The sequence below is a fragment of the Phoca vitulina genome, unplaced genomic scaffold (assembly GCF_004348235.1).
Source record: "Phoca vitulina isolate PV1807 unplaced genomic scaffold, GSC_HSeal_1.0 scaffold47, whole genome shotgun sequence".
Classification (NCBI taxonomy): Eukaryota; Metazoa; Chordata; class Mammalia; order Carnivora; family Phocidae; genus Phoca; species Phoca vitulina.
Window position 1 is genome coordinate 5,643,196 of NW_022589750.1, and position 21,910 is coordinate 5,665,105.

The window sequence follows — 21,910 nt, forward strand, 5'->3', positions numbered from 1 at the left end:
AGAGAGGATGGCCTTGGAAAACACGTAGATGGAGATGAGGATGTTGAACAAACCCTTGAGCATCATGCAAAGATGGGGTCAGCAAGGAAGAGCTGGTAGAGCAGAATGAGAAACGGTGCCTTTTTAGATAGAAGGAAAACCAGGGAATGGTCATAATGGAACCAAAAACGAAACTGTTGGTAGTGGGTGAGAGGTCAGTCATGCCATGCACTTGGAAGAGATCAAGCAAAATAAAGAGGCTGAGAGGCATCCCTGAACTTGGTGTGGCCATTTCAGTGGAGTGCCAGGTGGTGCCATGTTGCTGGGGGGCAGAGACGGGAGACGAAGGTTCGAAAATGTTGGCAGCGAGTGTAGACCTGGCAGCAAGTGTAGACAAACAGAAGAAATGAGAAGGAAGTCAGTACTGCTGAAGGGAAGAAGTCTTTTAACTGTGTAGTTGGCATGTCACATTCAAACCATCCCAACAAGATCACAGCGCAGGCAGAACCGTATGTCTAAACCCAGCGGCAAAATCAGACAAATGAGAGAATGGTACATTTATATGATGGGTTTCTCTTTTTCACAAAGGGAATCATTCCTGTCAGGATTCCTTGTTTACCTGAATCAGAATTTTGAGGCAAGAAAATAGCCTTCTGCTATTGTGACGGACCTCTAGAGCAGGGTCTCCCAAATCAAACAATACAACAGATGATCAGTGTATCTAAATTCTCCACCATGAATAATCAGAATTATGCCTTTTCCACATTAAGTTTCTCAGCAAACAGAAGAAATGTTCATTCGAATCCCTTTTTCCATGTATCTCTTTCAAACCTCTGAAAAACACAAATCCTGTTGACTCCATTGAATTTTGCTGTAATTCACCTTGATCTTCAAGAGTGGGCTTTTCAAGGTGATAGGTTTTAAAAACTAAAAAATATATGTAGCCTAAGTGTTATGGACAAGCAAAAACGTGCCACAAATGATCATCGGTGGCTCACTAAGCTAGAATGCTCAGACCACAAGAAGTTCAAGAAGAACAGAACAAAGTCTAAGTGCTATTGAGATGTTCAGTCAGCATATTGTTAACCTCCCAAGCACAGGAAAGATGTTTTGCCTGGGGGGAAAAACGGAAAGATCAGTGTAGCAATTTCTAAAAGCCACTGACATTGACCAGAGTGATTCTTTGGTTGTTTTCAACCAAACAATACATTTTTTTCAAGAGCAGAAAGCGCTTTCCCCACTTGGAACCACTTCCCATCTCCAAGGAGATGGAGACAAGTGGCTCGCTTGATCAAGGCTGTTGGAAGAGGGAGGGAAGGGGCTTACGTCACCCACGTGATTCCATTCTGGTTCTTGCTGGGTGATGGATGAGTGGGCTGGTTTGGGAGATAGTCCTGGTGATGGCTTTACTAAGTGGCTCCTCGTTCCACAGGTGGCCCTGACCTGCACTCAGATCTGGTGGACCACAGAGGTGGGCATTGCATTTGCCAGGCTGGAGGAAGGCTACGAGAATGCCATGAAGGACTATTACAAGAAGCAAGTGGCCCAGCTCAAAACCCTCATCACCATGCTAATCGGCCATCTCTCCAAAGGGGACCGGCAGAAGATCATGACCATATGCACCATTGATGTGCATGCCCGGGATGTGGTGGCCAAGATGATTGCTCAGAAGGTGAGTCCCAGACATTTCAGGAGGGTCCCTCTTGGTGGGACCTCACATACACCATGAATGGTGGGATAAGGGAGAAGCTCACATACAGCTCAAACATGGAGGTCCCAGACTCTGTGCTGGCCAGAGAGCCGGGATAGGGTCATGGTGGCTGCTCCCAGCAAATGAGTATCATCAGAACAGCTCATGCTTTCTGTGCTACGGGGGGCCCAGCACATACTCTTGACTGGTAGACAACACCCAGCTCATCCAGAGCCCTGTGTGTCCTGTGGCCTGCAGGCCCCATGCTCCCTGCTGGACAGCGATTCACCCTCTCTTTAGGTGGACAGTGCTCAGGCCTTCCTCTGGCTGTCCCAGCTGCGGCATCGTTGGGATGATGAGGCCAAACACTGCTTCGCCAACATCTGTGATGCCCAGTTTCTCTATTCCTACGAGTACCTGGGAAACACGCCTCGCCTGGTGATCACGCCTCTGACGGACAGGTGAGCACTGGCGTCAGCCCCTCACAGAGAACCAGACCGCGGTCTGCCTCAGGCCAGTCAGGGTCAAGGCCACGTCACTTGCTACTTGTCCACAGAGCTGTAGGGGCTTGGGCCTGACCACACAACACACATAAAAATAAAACTGGAAGGATGTAGGGCAGGGCCCTTCTCAGAATGAACCCCAGAGCAAATTAGTGAGCTGTGATTTTTTTTTGAGGAATTACTAGGGAGTCCTACACACCTGGATTCTCACACCGGCTCTAACACGTACCGGCTAATTGACCTTGAAAAACTTGACCTAATTCTTGTTCTTGGTTTTCTCATCTATGAAATGGAGGTAGTAACTCAAACCTCACATGAGGTTTATAAGGACAAAGGACAATAATGCTCATAAGGAGTTTCAGAGTATAGTAAGTGCTCAGTAGATGATCCTATTACTATTTTCTTTTTTTTTTTTTTAAGATTTTATTTATTCAAATGAGAGTGAGAGAGTACGAGCGGGGGAAGGGGCAGAGGGAGAGGGAGAAGCAGACTCCCCGCTGAGCAGGGAGCCTGACACAGGACTCGATCCCAGGACCCTGAGATCATGACCTGAGCCGAAGGCGGATGCTTAACTGACTGAGCCACCCAGGTGCCCCCTATTACTATTTTCTTACCAATCGATTGGCACATTTCTTGAGCACCTCTTACTCTGGGAATCAGATCAAAGCCAGGTAGTCCGTGCCATGAAGGAGCTTAAAATTTTTGGAGAACCATAGTCTCTGTCATTCATATTAATTTATGAATGAATTCACACCAGTCCCCGAAGTAGTCACTGGGCATACAAAGGTGACTAAAACATTTCCTGCCCTTAGACTCCAGTTCCAGTGAGGGAAATAAGACATATGTAGATAAAAATTTAAATAGCACAAGGGGAAAGCGTGCAGGGCCATAGTATAAAATAGGGCTCACAGTCATTTGCCACAAATTTCCAAGCAAGTGACTTAGCCGTAAGCTCTCCGAGCATGGGGATCCCGCCCACCATAGGAAGAAGACTGGGAATGCACCAGGCAATGGGTGGTATCCGATCTGGACTTGGAAGGAAGTGTAGAATTCCAACAGCTTTTCAGTAGGTTAGAATGACTGCCAGGCTGTCCATGAAATTGTAAAGAAATCTGTGCGCACATCACTATTTCTGGTAAGAGGATCTATGGCATCCGTTACTTGTTAAAGTGGTCTAGGATCCCCAGAAGCTAAAGAACTACTGATAAGCATTCTGGAAAAATGGAATTTTGTGTGCAAAGACATGGAAATGGGAGAATCCAAGACCTGTTCCTAGAAGAGGGGGTAGACTCTTGACTTGAGGGGATATGGTTGGTCATAAGCCTGGCAAGGTGGGCAGAGTCCAACCATAAAGTGTGCAGCATACTTTCTTTATCCAGTAAGTATCAATAAACTATTGGAAATTTTTCATCAGAGGAGTAAAACTATGAAAACTCTATTTTATGAAAACGTATCTGACAGCACAGTTTGGGCAAAGGAGAGCGAGGATAGGCTATTTTAATTCTGTTGAGATTTCTGTAAAGTCTACTCCAAGTGTGCACCCTTTTCCCTTATAATTCCGTCGAGCCTAAATCCTTTCTTCTCCAGACTGAGTTGCGTACCTGAATGGCTGGCTCACTCTAAATAAGTGACTTGTAGATGGCAAAGACATAATCATAAATTGTGAAGGTCAGAATGGCCACATAGAATCAATGCTATCTTTTATTTAATTTTCTCTCACCTGTTTTTAAGTGTTGCCACCTGCAACCTTCTGGTCAAATCTTCAGATGTATTTCCAAGGAACTCTGAGTAGAACTGTAATCATGGTGCTCATGGGATGAAATGGGATGTGGGGGAAAATCCCAACGTTATCCATAGAACAAGAGCTCATGGTTCATCTCTCCCCCCTGCCCCCATGGTGTTCATTTTTTTAATTCATTTTCCTGCCCAGTCGCATCTTCCACCCACAGTTCCCCTCAAACCTTTCCATGTTTACTCTTGTATATCTTTTTTTGGGGGGTGGAGGGGGGAGCCTGCAGAGGCCGCGTCACTGTCTCTGGTCACTCCGCACTGCACTTAGACTAAAATCTGAATTCCCCCTGGGACCTAGCAGTTCCTGCCCATCACCTGATACCTCAGTCCCTGCACCCCAGCCCCACTGGCCTCCTTTCTGTTCCTTGATCCCCTTAAATGAGAGCCTTCTATACACACGGGTTTCCCTCTGCCTGGAATGCCTTTCTCATGCTCCCTGTTCCATAGTCACCTTCTCATCCATTCGTTCTGTCCTCAGATCTGAGGACACCTTCCATGACCTCTCATACTAAAATCCAGCCTCACCCACCACACACACACACACACACACACACACACACACACACACACAGCAATAACCCGGATGGTTCCCTCTGTTTACCTTCTTCCTAACATCTCCCACATTCTGCAAAGATTTGCTTGCTTCCTTGCTTATTGGCTGCATTCCCCTTTGGAATGGAAGCTCTTTGCAGTCAAGGAGCCTTGTCTTGTTCATTGCTATGTCACCAGCACCTAGTAGACCTTGAAATTAGCATCAGTCGAATGAATGAATAGTGGTTGAATATTGAAGACCCAGATGGTAGGAATAGAGAGAATCAAAGAGGAGGTTGACTCAGGAGAGGGATCCACACAGGACTCTGTGCCTTGGCTCCCAAAGAAGGAAGAACAGCTTCTCTGTCTTCTGCTCTAGGCTGGGGACCAACACTCCTCCCTGCCCCAGCTTAGGACAAAAGGCAGATAACTTCCGTTCCGAGAGAGATGCGAGTTTCTCTGTGGCTGGGGCAGTGTTGGCAATAGCAAGTCTCGGGGGGTTTGGGCATCTTAGTTAGGGTTGTATTTGGCCTTCAGTTGAGATCAGTCCATTAGAGGTCCTCATTTGGTGTGGGCCAAAGGAAAAGTTTTCCCACCTCAGACTTCATTCAGAGTGGACCCTCTCATGTGTCTTTGTCTTTATAGTGATTCTTAGTAAGACACCAGCCCTAAACAGGAAGGAAATCTGGTCCAGGATTCTCGTTGGCAGTGAGTTTTTCCGCCAGTCTTGGAATATAAGCTAATAGTTCGGGAATTTACATCACTTGCAACAGAATAGTGAAGCTATTATATATTTGAGCCATTCGATTAATGTCTGTCTCTTGCCCTAGACTGTATGTTCCATGGTAACATTGACTTTGATCTGCTCACTGCTCTACCCCGTGGGGACCCAACACCACGTTGGGCACATGATAGGCATTCAAGAAATTCATTCCTTGAGCAAATTCAGTGAAACAATTTTTGAGCCTTGAGTATGTGTCCCAGCTTCCCTTTACCTATCAGAATATGTCTCCTTCCTTTCTGTGGACATATCGGATGCTATCATTCCAAGTGATAAAGTTGCTGGAGTGGAGGGGGGTGGGAGGGATGGGGTGGCTGGGTGATGGACATTGGGGAGGGTATGTGCTATGGTGAGCACTGTGAATTGTGTGAGACTGATGAATCACGGACCTGTACCTCTGAAACAAATAATACATTATATGTTAATAAAAAAAAGTGCAAGACTTTTCTGTTTCCCTGAGCCTTCACGCTCGCCCAAGGGTTGAAGAAGATAACTGCCTCATTTGGATTTAGAAGCCTCTAGTACGCTAATGTTGAATGCCTTCTAGAGAGGGAGAGGGTAAAGCTTTGACGAGGAATTCTCTCTAAAACAGAAATTTATCACCCCTTCTATGGAACAATGCAAATAAGAACTAGAAAGGAAGATTTTACTGCAAATAATGATGAATACTATATAGACCTTGACCTTGTTTTGCACTTTAGATGCTTTTCTGACAAAGTGGTATGTAGTGAATATTTATATGTAAAATTCCATTTTCTCATTGACTTCCATTATTATCTCAAGAAATGTTTTGCCCGGAAAAAAAAAAAAAATTGGCCTTAGCACAGAAAATCACATTTTAAAGAGCATTCAGCCTTTGCTGGTGTGTAGCCTAAGTAAATTTAATTCTCTCCTGCCAGAGGAATTAATCAAATGGACAATTGATCCATACAACCTTTGCACATTCATTAAAAGCATCCCCACATGACAGTACGTCCGACTGATTATGCCTATTTCTTTGGAATTTCCCACTGCCTGGTTGGGACCTGAATATATAAGTGGGTACAATGACTCCACCACTCTCAGGACTTTGGCCATAGCACTAAGCTGAAGAACTACATGGAAATGCTTTTTCAGGCTGAACAAAAGCAATTTGTGTAAGTTGTTTCTCAACCTTTGGATGACCTCCTCCTCCCATCACTCCCCTTCCCTCACCTTCACACCCAGCCGCCCCTTTTCCCGCCCTGTGCTGTGCTAAGTACGGTTTTAATCAACTGCTTATCAAGTCTGAGTCCCTCCTAATTTCTCAGGAACTACTGCAAGCAGGTGAGATGTAATTGACCCCAGAGTCTTTGCAGGTGATTTGCCGGGTAAGGACACAGCTAGCAGAAGTCCTATGCTTTCTAAGTTTTTATCTGCAGTTTTTATCAGAAAACTTAGTACTCTGTGAACAAAGAGATAACCATTGTTAATATCTCGTCTGTTTCCTTCTGCCTGTAGATTTTTGACAAAATGCAATTGCCATCATGTGCTTTATGTAAAATACAATAGATTGCTTTTTTATAAAAACCATAACATTATATCACGTGAGTATCCTCAAAACATTCTTCTGAAACACTCTGAGAGCTGACTTACCTTCCCTTTGTAAGTATCCCATCATTTATGTAACGTACCCATATCACAGAATATTTAAGTCACACCTAAGCCTTTACTATTAAAAATGAATCTGCTATGAACTTGCTTATACATAATTTTTTACTGTATTGCTCATTATTTCCCCAGGAGAGATTCCAGGAGGCAAGATAATGAGATGACACATACTTTAAAATTATTCTTGAAACAAATATTGTTCCCAGTCTCGCTAGCAGTTTATGAGAATGTTCACCTCGCAACGTCCTCACCAGCATTCAGTATTATTGTTAAAAATATTAATTTTGTATGTCAATATGGTATCTCACTTGGATTTGGATGTCCTTAACTACTCAAAGGCTTGGGCATTTTTCTGTGTTTATTGGCTATTAGACTTTCCTCTCTTGTAAATTATAACTGTCATTGCCCATTTTATTACTTTTATGTTTAGAAAGTCCCCACCATTTCAAGATCAGCTTAATATTCACCTATATTTTATTGCAGTTTATTTTGTTTTATTTTTCCATTTAACGTTTTAAATTTCTTTGGTAAACGTTTTGACTGTTGAGTCAGGTGAGTGTTTTTACCAAAACACTTTTGGTTACAAGTGATAGAAGCCAAACCCAAACTAACATAAACAGAAGGAGGACCTGTTTGAGTCTAGCTCGCTCAGTGTAGCAGCTCCAGGGCCCGGACAAGGGAGACATCAGCAATGGGATGCTCTCCTGTCATGGTTTTGTTTCCTTCTGAGTGTTGACTTCTTTCTTGCATGGGGGTTTTCTTTGGATGGTTGCAAGGGTGGTCTCCACGCCCATGACTTTGCGACTCCTGGTCCAGGAGGAAGAGAGACCCCCTCCCCTCTTTCTCAGCACCAGAGGTCCGATTCCTTTAAGGGACACTGGTGAGTCCTGTTTGGATCCCACCCTCTGAGTGCATTACTGCAAGCCAGTGAGCTTGATTATTTTGCCCAACCTGAGCCTTGTGCCCACGGCTGGGAAGGTGGGAGATACTTTGATTGACAGCCGTGTAGACAGAGGGCTTGCCGTAAGTGTGCAGTCCTGAGCAAGGAACACTCACAGAAACTATGGCAGGGAACATTTGATTTGTTTCTAAGTAACTGGTGGGCGCAACATTTTTTAGTGAGTAATGCACCATTTCCCTCACCGGTTTGTGATGTTTGCTCTACCACATTCAAAATTCTGAGTTACCAAACTACCTCAAAGTGTCTATTCTGTCTCTTCTTTATGCCCATCACTGTGCCATATTATTTAAGGATTATAGCTACGTCCTGAGTTCTATTTATATAGTTAAGGTACACATCATCTTTTATATATATATAAATATAAATATATATATGTACATAAATACATATATATATAAATATGTACATACATAAATATATAAATATATATACATAAATATGTATATATTTTTAGCTCTTCTGTTTCTTTTCAAATGAACTTGAATCATTTTTCAAGTTCCAAAATATAAATGATTAGGGTTTTGGTCGGCAAGCCTTAATATCTTCAAGTTAATTTGGAAAGAAGAGCCATTTTTTGCAAATTGTGATATTTTTGTGTTTATCCCTATCTTCAATTATGTTTGAATATCTTGCAGTTACATCAGAAAAGTGTCTAAGTATCGTTACATGGGTTTTGAGTATTTCTTATTATCACTAAGTGTTTTTAAAAATTTTGTTGCTATTTTTTTTACCATGTTCCCCTTTTCCCCTTGTCAGAATGATAAGTAGATAGTGAAGGTCACCAGCTTGTGTCCTTAAGTAAGGATGACACGAGCCCTTGTTAATCTGGGAAATGGACATGAGTTATAAGTCAGGAAATAAACCTTTGTGTTTTTTTTAAGAAAAAAAAATTTTTGTTGCTATATAAGGTGGTTTTTTCATAATATATATGTTTTTAAACAACCTGATCGAGGTTTCTTTCATGTATCAAAAAAGTTTTACACGGGGCACCTGGGTGGCTCAGTTGTTAAGCGTCTGCCTTCAGCTCAGGTCATGATCCCAGGGTCCTGGGATCGAGCCCGGCATCGGGCTCCCTGCTCCGCGAGAAGCCTGCTTCTCCCTCTCCCACTCCCCCTGCTTGTGTTCCCTCTCTCACTGTGTCTTTCTCTGTCAAATAAATAAAATCTTTAAAAAAAAAAAAAAGTTTTACCCATTCCAAGTATACCACTTAATGATTTTAAGTAACTTTACCAAGTGGTGTAACCATCACCATAAATCAATTTTACAACATTTTAATCCTCCTCAATAAGATCCCTCATGCACATTTATATGCCCATTCCTGCCCCCAGCCCCAGGCAACCACTAACCCACTTTCTGTCTCTATAAATTTGGCTTATTCCAGACATTTCTTAGAAATGGAGCCATACAACTTGTGGTCCCTCGTGTCTAGCTTCTTTCATTTTACACCCAATTTTGGGGCTTCGTCCGTGATAGAGCATGTGTCCGTAATCTGTTCCTTTTTATTTCTGAATAATATCCCATTTTATTTTATTTTATTTTATTTTATTTTATTTTATTTTAAAGATTTTATTTATTTATTTGAGAGAGAGAATGAGATAGAGAGAGAGAGCATGAGGGGGGAGGGTCAGAGGGAGAAGCAGACTCCCTGCTGACAGCAGGGAGCCCGATGCGGGACTCGATCCTGGGACTCCAGGATCATGACCTGAGCCGAAGGCAGTCGCTTAACCAACTGAGCCACCCAGGCGCCCAATATCCCATTTTATAGATAGGACATGTTTTGTCTATCCAGGCACCCATTGATGGACACTTAGGTTATTTCCAGTTTCGGGCTATTCTAAATCATGCTGCTGTGAACAAGTCTTTGTGTTGATGTAAGTTTTCATTTCTCTTGGGCACATACCCAGGAGGGGAATTTCTGGGTGGTACCACAGTTTTATGTTTAACTTTTTGGGAAACCGCCACGGTATTTTCCGAAGTGGCTGATTCATTTCACGCCCCCACTAATAGCGGAGTCTGAGGTTCTCATTTCTCCATAGCCTCGACAACTTTGTTATTGTCTGTCTTGTTTTTTATAACCATTGAGTGGGTGTGAAGTAGTATCTCATCTGAGTTTTAATTGACATTTCCCTAATAATCATGTCGAGCATCTTTTTTAACGTGCTCATTAGCCATTTGCAGATCTTCTTTGGCATAATCCTGTTCAAATGTTTTGCCGACTGTTTAATTGAGATCTTTGTCCTCTCGCTGAGTTGTAAGAATTCTTTGTATCTTCTGGTTATATTGCACACGTTTGTAAGTATTGTATCCTGGTCTCCTGCTTACCTCTTCTCTTTCTTGATGGTGTCTTTTGAAGTACAGAAGTTTTAAATTTTGATGAGGTCCAGTCTGTCCGTCTTTTATGTACCATGCTTTAGGTGTTGTAGCTAAGAAATCTTTGCATAATTTCATCATATCTTCTTTTACCCCTCTTTTCACTCACATATAGGAGAACATTGATTTTTATAAATTTATCTCTTATTCTGCCTGTCTACTACCCTCTGTTAAAAATTCTAAGAATTTTAGTCCTGATTCTCTTTAGTTTTCTAAGTCGCTTCTAGAATGTGCGATCATATTTGAGATATACACACAACGTGAAGCATAATTATACCTACTCAGGTTTCATAACTAGGTGTGCTGTTATTTTTTTAAGATTTATTTACTTATTTTAGGGGGGTGGGGCCGAGGGAGAGAGAATCCTCAAGCAGACTTCCCACAGAGTTACAGCCCTATGCGGGGCTCAGTCTCATGACCCATGGGGTCATGACTTGAGCTGCAATCAAGAGTTGGATGCTTAAGCAACTGAGCCCAGTGTGCTGTTATTTTGCTAAAGAGATCACATGTCAGCCGTTTCTCTCAGTTCTTTCTGTCATGTTTTGAGAGCGACATTTACCAGTGTGGGCAGAGAGAAAGATGAGCACTAGGTGAGGAAGGATCTCATAACCAAATGGCATAAGGAACAGATCTTAGAATCGGGGGCATTTATGCTGAGGATAGCATTCAAAATTTAAATATTACAGTGCTATAAGAGGGACAAATTTGTTTTAGGCTGATGTTGAGGACAGTCTTCTTCTATCGGTGTTATTTCTCATTTTGAGCCTGGGACCTCTTAAAAGCCCTGGATCATTTTTCTGTGAATTACTGTCTAACCACCTCTCCCCTCCATCCCATTCTGTATATGTGCAAGCTCTCGGAAGAGTAATTTATATTTATCCTTCCTAAATTTCATGGTGTTGGGTCAACCCCATCATTTTCAATTGTTGGGTCAACCCCATCATTTTCAATTGTTTCAGTCTTGTATATAATCAATTATTTCTTCATTCAAGTTATCGATAGAGATAACGAACATCAGGGACCTGAGTCCTGCTGATGTTACTAGACACCCCCCACCAGGGAGATATTGTTGGCATCCATGTTCATTCCACAGTTATGATTACTGGACCATGTGGTAGGTAGAATTCCAAGAATGTGATCCCCAGTGACCTTTTTCCTTGTACGAGGTCCTCCCCTTTGAGTACGGGTGAAAACTATAAATCTCATGGTATCATTCCCATGATAATGTTTTGCTTTATGGCAAGAGGGAACTTATTCAGGTGGACCCAAGGTAATTCTATGAGACCTTGAAAACAGAGCTTTCTCCTGGCTGAAGACAGAAGGGGAGATCAGAGAGATTTGAAGCATGAGAAAAATTTGGCATGCCATTGTTGATTTTAAAGGCGGAGGGAGCCATATGCAAAGATGGGAGAATGGCCTCTAGGAGCCGAGCCATCCCCTGGCCAACAGCAACCAACAAGGGCCTCAGTCCTGCAACTGATAGAAACTTAATTCTGCCAAGAACTCAAGTGAGCTAGAAGGCAGATTCTTCCCCAGAGTGTCCAGATAAGAGTCCAGCCAACTAATAACGTTGATTTTGGTCTTGTGAAACCCTCTTTGGAGGAGCCACCTGGACTTCTGACCTAAAAGAGGGAGGTAATACAGGAGTGTTATTTTAAGCCACTTAGTTTACGGTGATTTCTTATACAGCAGTAGAAAATGAATACAAACCAACTATGATTTCGCCAGCTCTAAGATTAGTCAGACCAGATTTCTGGGATAGCAACAGGCTATTTATAGCTGAAATCAAGATGCATTGGCTTTGATGTTTTCTTTAAGCTGCCAATTGAATAACTGTATCAAAAAAGAAAAGCTACATTGCATGTATTTGTTACCTTAAAAAATAATACTTCACACTTGGATTGGCCTTCTCTTTTCAAGGCCCCTTCCTATCTCTTGTTCTCATCTTATCCTCACAAAAGCTTGCGGGGGGAGATAAGAGTAAGACTTATAGAAGTCGTTTGCCCAAAGAGAACAAGACTGACTTCTGCTTGATACTAGGAAAGTATTTTTTTTTTTTTTAAAGATTTTATTTATTTATTTGACAGAGAAAGAGAGAGCACAAGTAGGCAGAGTGGCAGGCAGAGGGAGAGGGAGAGGCAGGCTCTCTGCTGAGCAGGGAGCCAGACGTGGGGCTTGATCCCAGGACCCCAGGATCATGACCTGAGCTGAAGGCAGCCGCTTAACCAACTGAGCCACCCAGGCGCCCCTAGGAAAGCCTCTCAAACAATTATGCCTGGCCCACTGTGGAAGGGGCCGCCTTCTAGAATCATAAACCCTGCCCCGCTGGAGGAAAAGGCTACGTGGTCCTCTTGGGAGGATTTGATGGGGGAGAGCCTGGCTTGGTGAAGAGGCCAGAACCCCTGAGGTCTGTGCCGACACAAAAGGGTCTGTGTGCCCAGGAACAAGCAGACGGAATCGATTCATAGCTACATTGAGGCCAGTTGGCCGGGCAAGAGCGCGTCCTACAGGAGTCCTTACCACCTTGCCCAAGGTAACGGCCCACTGCCCCTGCCTTCATTATTTAGATCTAACCTTAGCCCACTTCCCCTTCTTGAACCTTAGGCTTCCCGTCTGTAAAATAAGGCTTTTGGATTAGCTGAGCTCAGAAATCCTGTCTAGCTCTAGAGTTCTGCTATTTTGGGAAGAAAAATGTTTTTTGTGTTTTGGGGTTTTTTGGTACTCCCCCTCCTGCCCCCAAGTGCTTCTTCTGGAGATAATTGGAAATTCATAGAAGCTCAAAAAGAGATTGACACCCAGTTCCAAGGATTTCTTTCCAGAGATTCTAGAGTTTTCTGGGCTAACTCTATTTCTGTGAAACCTTGCGCTTCTGGACTCCCGGATTCCTTGAGAGCCTTGCACCTGCAGAGAGAAGAGGTCTGGGAGTGCCCTCCAGCCAGCAGAGGAGGACAGAGAGGGGGTGGGGGGGGCAGTGGGGAGGAGAGCTGGCAGGAGGCCAGGATTCTGCCAGTCCTCCTGCCTTTCCTTCTGGGAGGTACAGGGCTGCAGCCGGCCCTGGAGAGTCCTGGAAGAAGCCTGAGGCTGGGAGGCGTGGAAGGCACTGGGGCCAGTCTGGAGCCAGAACCCAGCCCACGAGGGCAGCTATGGTTAAAGCTGTGCGCCGCCTCCATGATGATCTAGCTAGGAATGTTAGAGGAGAGAAGCATTTCCAAACGGTAACAGTGCCTGAGTATTTGCCGTTCGCCCTGACTCACCCTGCTTTGTGGTCCATTCCGCAGGTCAGCAACTTGAACGTGAGCTTAATCCACAGGGGAAAAGTGAGGCTCCAAGGGGAGCCCAGTTCATCAGCCCCTAAATGCTGCCATAGCAACTCTGTACACCTCTCCTCTCCTCCTGGGAAACCTGCCTTCCTGGGCTTCATATACAAAGACGAAACTACATACAGGAATTTTGCACTCAATTAAAGGAGAATTCAGGGACTCCCTGCAAGTCTTTTCAAACCCAGTTTGGTTCTAGTGGAGACACAATCACCATCTGGCATGAAGGGCATTAGTCTGGGGTTTCAGGTGAACTCTAGACATCAGATTTAGAAACAATTCACTTCGGAGGCCCCCTTGGATGGCCCCTCCTGGTCCAGGCTGCAGGTGGAGTTCCTGTGTTTTAATTTGCTAGGTATTAAAAAGTTAGGCCAATGGCACCTTTTTAGTGGCTTTCTTGAGGTATAATTTACATGCCTTACAGTTCACCCATCACAAGTGTGCAATTCAGGGATGCCTGGCTGGTTCCGTCGGTGAAGTGTGCAACCCTTGATCTCGGGATTGTAAGTTCGAGCCCCACATTGGGTGTAGAGATAACTTAAAATCTTAAAAGAAGTGTATGATTCAATGACTTTTAGTAATTTGTGGAGTTGTACAACCATTACCACCATCCAGTTTCAAACTTGGCCATCACCCTTTTTGTGGTCGATCCCATGTCCTCTACCCAGGCAGCCCCAGATCCACCGTCTTTCTCTGTTTTCCAGACATTGCATCAGTGAAATGATACACTATGCAATATTTTGATTCTGATCTCTTTGACTTAGCATAATGCTTCTAAGCTTCCCTCTTCTTGTAACACTTATCTATATGTACTTCATTCCTTTATATTGTTAAATAGTATTCCACTGCATGGATACATCTCATAATTATTTACCCATTCACCATTGGTGGACATTTGGAATATTTCCAGTTTCTTGGCATTAAGAATATTGCTGCTAGGAACATTCCTGTGTAAGTCTTTGTCTGTACATAAATGCTCAGTTTCCTTGGGTAAAGTCCTAGAAGGGGAATTAGTGAATCACATGGTAAGCTTTACGTTTTTGTATTGTTTTGTTTTTGTTTTTTAAGATTCCTTTTTATTTATCTGAGAGAGAGAGAGTATGAGCGGGGGTAAGGGCAGAGGGGGAAAATCCCAAGCGGACTCCCTGCTGCCTAGGGAGCCTGACTCGGGGCCCAGCCCCGTGACCCTGAGATCAGGACCTGAGCAGAAATCGAGTCAGACACCCAAGCAGCTGAGCCACCCAGGTGCCCCAGTAAGCTTTACTTTTTAAGAAACTGCCAAACTGTCTTCCAAAGTAGCTGTACCATTTTCCATCCCCACCAGCTGTGTAGAGGTTCCTAGTTTTTTCACATCCTTGCCAACACTTATTCTAGTCTGTCCTTTTTACTATAGCCATCCTCATGGGTATATCATGGTATCTCATTGTGGATTAGATTCACATTTCCCTAATGACCAGTGGTTTTCAACATCTTTTTATGTGTTTATTACCCAAAGGCAGTTATTACCCTTTTTAAAAGGTACCAGAAACAAGGGGGGCCTGGATGGCGCAGTTGATTGAGCATCTGACTCTTGCTTTTGGCTCAGGTCCTAATCTCAGGGTCGTGGGATTGAGCCCTGTGTCGGGCTCCACGCTCAGCGAGGAGTCTGCTTGAGTTTCTCTCCCCCTCTGTCCCCTCCTCTCCCTCTCTAAAAAAAATAAATAAACCTAAAAAATAAAAAGCACTAGAAAGAAGCTTAAAGCTGATTTTATTTTATTGTCATTAGGAAAGATAGTCACAGGAGGGTTAAACAGATGGAGTGATTGATCCCTTCACTCATGAATTTGTTTCATAAATAATGATTAAGGGCCTAATGTGGCTGGAGCTGTGCTAGTTTCTGGAGATGAAACAATAAGACATGGCCCCACCTTCATGTGTCTTATGAAGATCTATATGAACAATGTGTGTGGTATATATTGTTGGAAGCTGGAGTGGAATAGTGGAGGAGGAGCTCAGCCAAGGGGCATCTGCTCACTCCCCCCAGTGTCGAGGGGTCCAGGAATACTCCTAAGTGGGGAAAATAATGTCAGATATGAGCCCCAAGAAGTGAGTAGCCACCAGCTAGGCTATGGACTGCCATGTTGAAGAAGGACATGAGTCAGGTGGACCGGAAGGGCTAGGGCTGGATGGGGGAAAGAGAGAGGGACAAGCGCAGTCTGGGTCTCCTCGTCCATTTAAGCTGCTATAATAAAATACCACAGACTGGGTAGCTTATAAACAATGGAAATTTATTTCTCACAGTTCTGGAAGTTGGGGAGTCCAAGATCAAGGCACCAGCATGGTCAGGTTCTTATATGAGCTGCTATCTTCTTGCTGTGTGCTCGCATGGTGGAAGGGCGAAGGGGTCCCTTCGGAGCCTCCTTTATAAGAGCACTAATCCCATTTGTGAGGCTCCACCTTCATGAGCTAATCACCTCCCAAAGGCCCTGCCTCCCAATACCATAGTCTCTGGGGGTTAGGATTTCAACACATGAACTGGGAGCTGGAGCGCACAGACATTCAGAATGTAGCATGGACACGTGAGAATAGCTCTCCATGGAGGCATCTTAGGGCGTTTGGGCTGGAGGGGTGGGAGAGATGGGCAGTGAACAGGAGCAAGATCAGAAGGAGCCTGGCAGCAAGCCAGTGATGCCCTTGAGGGAGGGAAAATCAGGATCAGATGACCCTTCAGAGAGTTCTCCCCACAGCGCCGTGGGGTACAGATGGGAGTGGGGGCTCTGGATTGCCTTTACAGAGAAGCTGTCGGGTCTCCTGTGGCCTGGAACCCGAGCTCTATCTCCCTAGGACCCAGCAGGGCCAGAGCCATTGGTCGGGCCACCCGGGGCCCTGGCAATGACCTACGTGCTCCTGTGTTTGACAGATGCTACATCACCCTCACCCAGTCTCTGCACCTGACCATGAGTGGAGCCCCAGCAGGACCTGCGGGCACAGGCAAGACAGAGACCACCAAGGACCTGGGCCGAGCACTGGGCATCATGGTGTATGTGTTCAACTGCTCAGAGCAGATGGACTACAAGGTACGCCTCACCTGGAGTTGGGGGGGGGGGACTAGGAACTGGGTGGCAGCCTACATTGGGGTCCAGGTTCATTCACACCCACCTGGCCCAGCTCAGAGGTCCAGACACGGAGGTGTCTGCTGGCTCCATCCCAGGAGACCTGAGGATCTCTGATCCCTGGGGCTTGTTTACCTCCCTGTAAGCCGATGAGCTTCATTTTGAGATCTTTTGTCACCTGTATAAAGGAGAGGCTGAGCATCTATCCAAAGGCTTACATTCACTGTTTGACCTAGAACCACAGAAAGGCTCACAAGTGGCTCCCATGAAAGCCTCACATAAAGGTCAAATTTGTGCTTCTCTGGAAAAGTGGGCATTTCCTCAGTATTTCTACAAGTGCAAAATATTTTACAAGGGCAGGTGTGACTTCTGAAGGCAGACTAGATTAACTTCCACTCCTAACAAGTGAGGCCCACGAAGGTCAAGTGCAAGGCCAATGTTCTTCACTCAGGTGCTCATCATTTTTGGTTTTTAAATGTATTCCAGGTTCTGTGACATAGAGAAAAGCCAAGAGAAACAAGAGGCCCATAGGTCACTTCTTAGTTAGTATATTCTGCTAGATGTCATATAGATTTTTTTTTTTTAAGTGTAATGAAATTGTCTCACTTTCTCATTTTAATTTTGTTTTATTGTATTATTTTGGTAAACTATCTTAAGTTCTTTTTTTTTTTTGGATAATATCATTTATTTTTTTTTAAGATTTTATTTATTTATTTGAGAGAGAGAGAGAATGAGAGACAGATAGCAAGAGAGGGAAGAGGGTCAGAGGGAGAAGCAGACCCCCCGCTGAGCAGGGAGCCCGATGTGGGACTCGATCCCGGGACTCCAGGATCATGACCTGAGCCGAAGGCAGTCGCTTAACCAACCAACTGAGCCACCCAGGCGCCCTATCTTAAGTTCTTTTTGAAACAGGATGGCATGTAAATAAATTTAGAGTGGGGGAAAAAATAAAACCATAGCATTAAGTAGATTAAATATTTATATGTATAAATCATGATATATGGGGTACAAAATAAATTTAATTTAAAAATAAATTTAGAGACTGTGAGCTAACATATAGAACTCTAAATGAGATTCATCTGCTGTAAGTTTAAAATTTCTCTTGTACAGAAAATTTTGCTGTGCAAAGAGTTGCAGAAACCTAAAGCATCATGTTTGCTCATAGCAAGCAAACAAAATGAGGATTCAGATGCCAAACAGCTGTCCTCCTCATATTCTACACAGTCTAAATTTTATCATGGTTGCTTTTATTGATGAGCACATTAAAGTACTATTTCTCTAAGAAAAAAAAAATAGGGCACCTGGGTGGCTCAGTCAGTTAGGCATCTGACTCTTGATTTCAGCTCCGGTCGTGATCTCAGGGTCGTGGGATCAAGCCATGAGTCGGGCTCCATGGTGGGTGTGGAGACTGCTTAAGATTCTCTCTCCCTCTCCCTCTGCCCCCCCGCCCCCCATGGAGCATGTGCGCGTACGTGTGTGCTCTCTCTAAAAAAAAATTTTTTTAAGTAGTATTTCTCTTTAAGTCAGGCTAAAAGAAGGATGTGTTTTTTTCCTATAAACTCAACTTTTAAGGATTAGGTTTCTAGATTTTCCTATAATTGAGCAAAAGGCAGCATTGCTGAATAAGTATATTCTCCCCAGAGGGACATTCCAGAGGACACACTCATTTAGATGTAGAAAACCTGGTGTATTGATTGAAGAAAATCAGCAGGATTTCTTCAAGTTTATTCTTGGCATGCCAAACAGGAATAAATGAGTTGGCCCCGTGGTGAGGAGGTCACCAAGGCTATCTTCTCCAATTCTTTCAAAACTTCCTACTGAACCCTGATATGCCACCAATTCATCTGAGGGTACAGGATGAGAAGAGGGGTCTGTCCGTAGTTTGTCTGGACTGTGCGAAGCTTTGGTCGAGTCTATGAAGACACAGATCAGAGCAAGAATTATAGGGATAACTATAGGAAAACGCACCAAAAGGATGGTGGTCTCTTCCGAGGCACCAAATATCCTGTGTAAACAACATCCTCACTGAGCTGTTTGCAAACCTCCTCTTCCCTTTGCTGTCCAGCTGTTTAGAATTATTTTCATCACAAAACACTCTCCAGCAATCAAGTTAATTTATTTAGTATCACCATTGCTCAGCATGTGTGTGCATCATGAAAGGATGGATGAATGGTTGGGTGGGTGGGTGGATGGATGGATGGATATATGGTACAGATAAATACACATAGGTTGATGGATAGATGACAAAGAGATGAGAGAGAGAGAGATGATAGGATGATAGATAAATGATGGATAGATACAGAGACAGACAGACAAAGTATAACCCAGTCTATCTGGATAGACGAGAGACATATGAAATAATTAGGGGAGATACCAAATAGCATGTAGAATGTGTGTTCTACAGATTCTAATCCCTGGAATACTTCAGAGATGGGAAGAGCACAGAGTACACTGGTCATGAACATCCTGGAGGATGTGAGACCCAAGGCTGTGTAAGGTTTGGGTGAGTGCCAAACAGGGCGTGTGCCATTTTAACACTGCCTAACCCCTTAAAACGTCAGCTTCAAAGACATGACCAAGTTCCCTGTGCATCATCATCCTTTCCCTACTCCTCACTCTGACTTCTCCCTTGAGCTATCCTCACAGGGATTGGCTGGGATGAGGAAAGGACGGAGTGAGGGTCAGGAAGAGCTGTCCCACACTTCACCAGGCATCATTCTGATGAGTCATTCACGACACTCACAACAACTTGTTTCTGTATCCCCAGAGAACAAGCTAGCAATAAATATGGAGCCGTGGCCAAGTGCATGAGAGCAGACTAGGGGACAGATTATAGGAGATAGGGGTTCCACAAGGAGGGGAGGGACACAAAGCCATGAAGAGAACATGCCCCAGAAGTGGTGGCCATTCACGAAGATCCTGTGGGCTTCAGGATTCAAGTGGGAGCATGACGAAAATGGGTGGCCTCTGAGGAAGACTCCTTGGGTAGCCAGACGGATGGAGGCAGGAAGGGACTGGAAGGAGGGCAAATTTTTGCCAAGAACGTTGCAGTTATTCAAACAGGAGGGGGTGAGCCACCAGACACTGGGGTAGTATAAATGGAAAAGAAAACATGAGAGACTTTAACAAACGGAATGATACCTGGTGAATGTGGGGAGGGCTGGGTGGTGAAACTGGGGGAGGGTAAAGAGGAGAGATGGGCTGTAGTCAGGGACCCTCACAATGCCTTCTGCCTCCGTGATCCCACAAGAGGCATCGGGTATTGGGGCGGACACAGAACAATGTGGAGACTTGGGGAAAAGGCAAAGTTATGGCTCCCCTCTGTTAATTCTGGTTGGAAAACCCATAAGCCTAGTCAATTCCTCTGGAAACCATTGCAGTTTTGGTGCTAAGGTGTTCTTTATGTCACAGCAACAGTACTGTCCCCCTTGACCTCAATTCAGAGATGCTATTGCTGAAGTAGCAAATGGTTTTGAACCTGAAAGACCTGGGATTCTTTTGGAACTCTCTGCAGCACCAACGTTATAGAACACGCATTCCTTCCTGAGGAACCCTACTCTCTCGGTCCCTGAAACATTATATTCCACAATAACTCTCTGATCCTGCCATCTGGGTCTCCTTCTCAGATCCTCTTTTATAACTTCACATTTTATCTGGGTCCTGATGACTCCAGAATCTACCTTCCAGCCTCACCCAAGAACTAAGTCTTCCCAACTAGAAGGAAGGGCATTTGTTTGGTTAACACTCTCTTAGACATTTCCTGCTGACCCCCCCGCCCCGCATCTTCCCCCGGCCAGTTTCCCCATGCCATGCATGCTAAGGTTCTCATTTTCCCCTGTGGCCCAGGGTGGAAATCTTAGACATCCTGATTTTTTACGTCTTTCCTTCCATAGTTGCAATCAGTCACTAGTGTTGATTCATCCTTCAGCAGGTCTTTCAAAGCTCCCAGACCATTGGCCCTATTCTTACTGCCCTCATCCTAGCCCAGAAATTTGGTGTCTTGTGCTAGGTGACACCACGATCAGGCTAATAGTACCTTCATACTATTGTGGTGGCATCAAAAAATATGGTGATGTGGGGTCCTGGGCTGTGCTCAGGCCCTTGGGGTAAAGTGTGGGGGTGACCAGTATCCACCTATGGAAACTTTACCCCCCCCCTTTTTTTTTGTCTTCTCTATTGGATTTCCACTTGATGAAAGGGATCCACAGCTTTAAAAGCTTTCAGAACCACTGTTCATCTGCAAAAGCATGGACTTTTGATTCCCAAACTGCCACATAAGTAATTGTAAGATTTGATAGGTTGTTAAATATAGTAATATATAGAATGTATATTACTATATATGCATATCAGGTGTTATACATATAGATGTACATACTCATGAATACATTAATAGTAATATCCACCTATAGGACGCAATGCCTGGGATTTATGTCACCACGTCCATAGAGAGACCATCTATGGCTACTCAATCCAAAATAGCCACATCATTTTAGGACTCCCATGAGACCTGTCATTATCTGACCTTTTCTTCTTTTGTGTCATTGTCTGTTTTCTCCCCTAGAATGTACGCCCCATGAAGATTGTGGCTTTGTCTTCCTGTTCACAGCTGATTCCTCATGACCTAGGACAGTCCCTGACCCATAGTACATGCTCAGAAAGTATTTTTGCATGAATAGAGGAATCCATTAATTCAGGGAGCTTAATGAAAGGTGGGGCTTATCCTTCCGTCCTTTTCACAGGCTAGCTTATGGGATATTAGATTAGTTCTCCTAAAATGTTGCTTTAATCTTGCTTTCCTCTGCTCCAAACCTCCATGGACCTCCACGGTCCCTTCAGATAATTCAAGGCTTTTCATAAGCATGACCTCCTTTTGTGATTGAACTTTCCAGCCCAAACGACACCTTTATTTTTCCCTAGACATACTGTGATTTTGCTCATCCTGTGCCCATAATATTTACTGCTCTCAGAAAGCCCTTACCCGTTTCCCTATCCCCTTCCACTCTGCCTACACACATACTAATCAGCCAGCATTCCCACGGTGTGTTCTGAAGAGAGCATACAGTTCTGTGAGATACCAGCACCCCAGATCTTCTGACTTCCCTTCCTGTGTTCTGTCCACTACGCGAAAGTTCGCCAGCGTGCATCCTGAGAAAACCAGGAGCCCCATGAGGGAAGCAAAAAATCCTGGCCCTAAAACATTGACTGAATTTCATGGGCAGGACTTTTCAGTCCTCCCCTTAAAATTCTTTTTTTTTTTTTTTTTTTT

The 21,910-nt window shown here is 44.2% G+C and overlaps 1 protein-coding gene across 1 annotated transcript in view; it reads left to right on the top strand.

Moving 5' to 3' along the window:
• DNAH9 (dynein axonemal heavy chain 9) overlaps positions 1–21,910 on the top strand; it is a 338,385-nt gene that overhangs the window by 93,044 nt on the left and 223,431 nt on the right. The window contains exons 25-27 of the mRNA XM_032431745.1: positions 1,412–1,651; positions 1,970–2,130; positions 16,452–16,608. Of these exons, the coding sequence (XP_032287636.1) occupies positions 1,412–1,651; positions 1,970–2,130; positions 16,452–16,608 (558 nt within the window). The remainder of the gene's footprint in view (positions 1–1,411; positions 1,652–1,969; positions 2,131–16,451; positions 16,609–21,910) is intronic.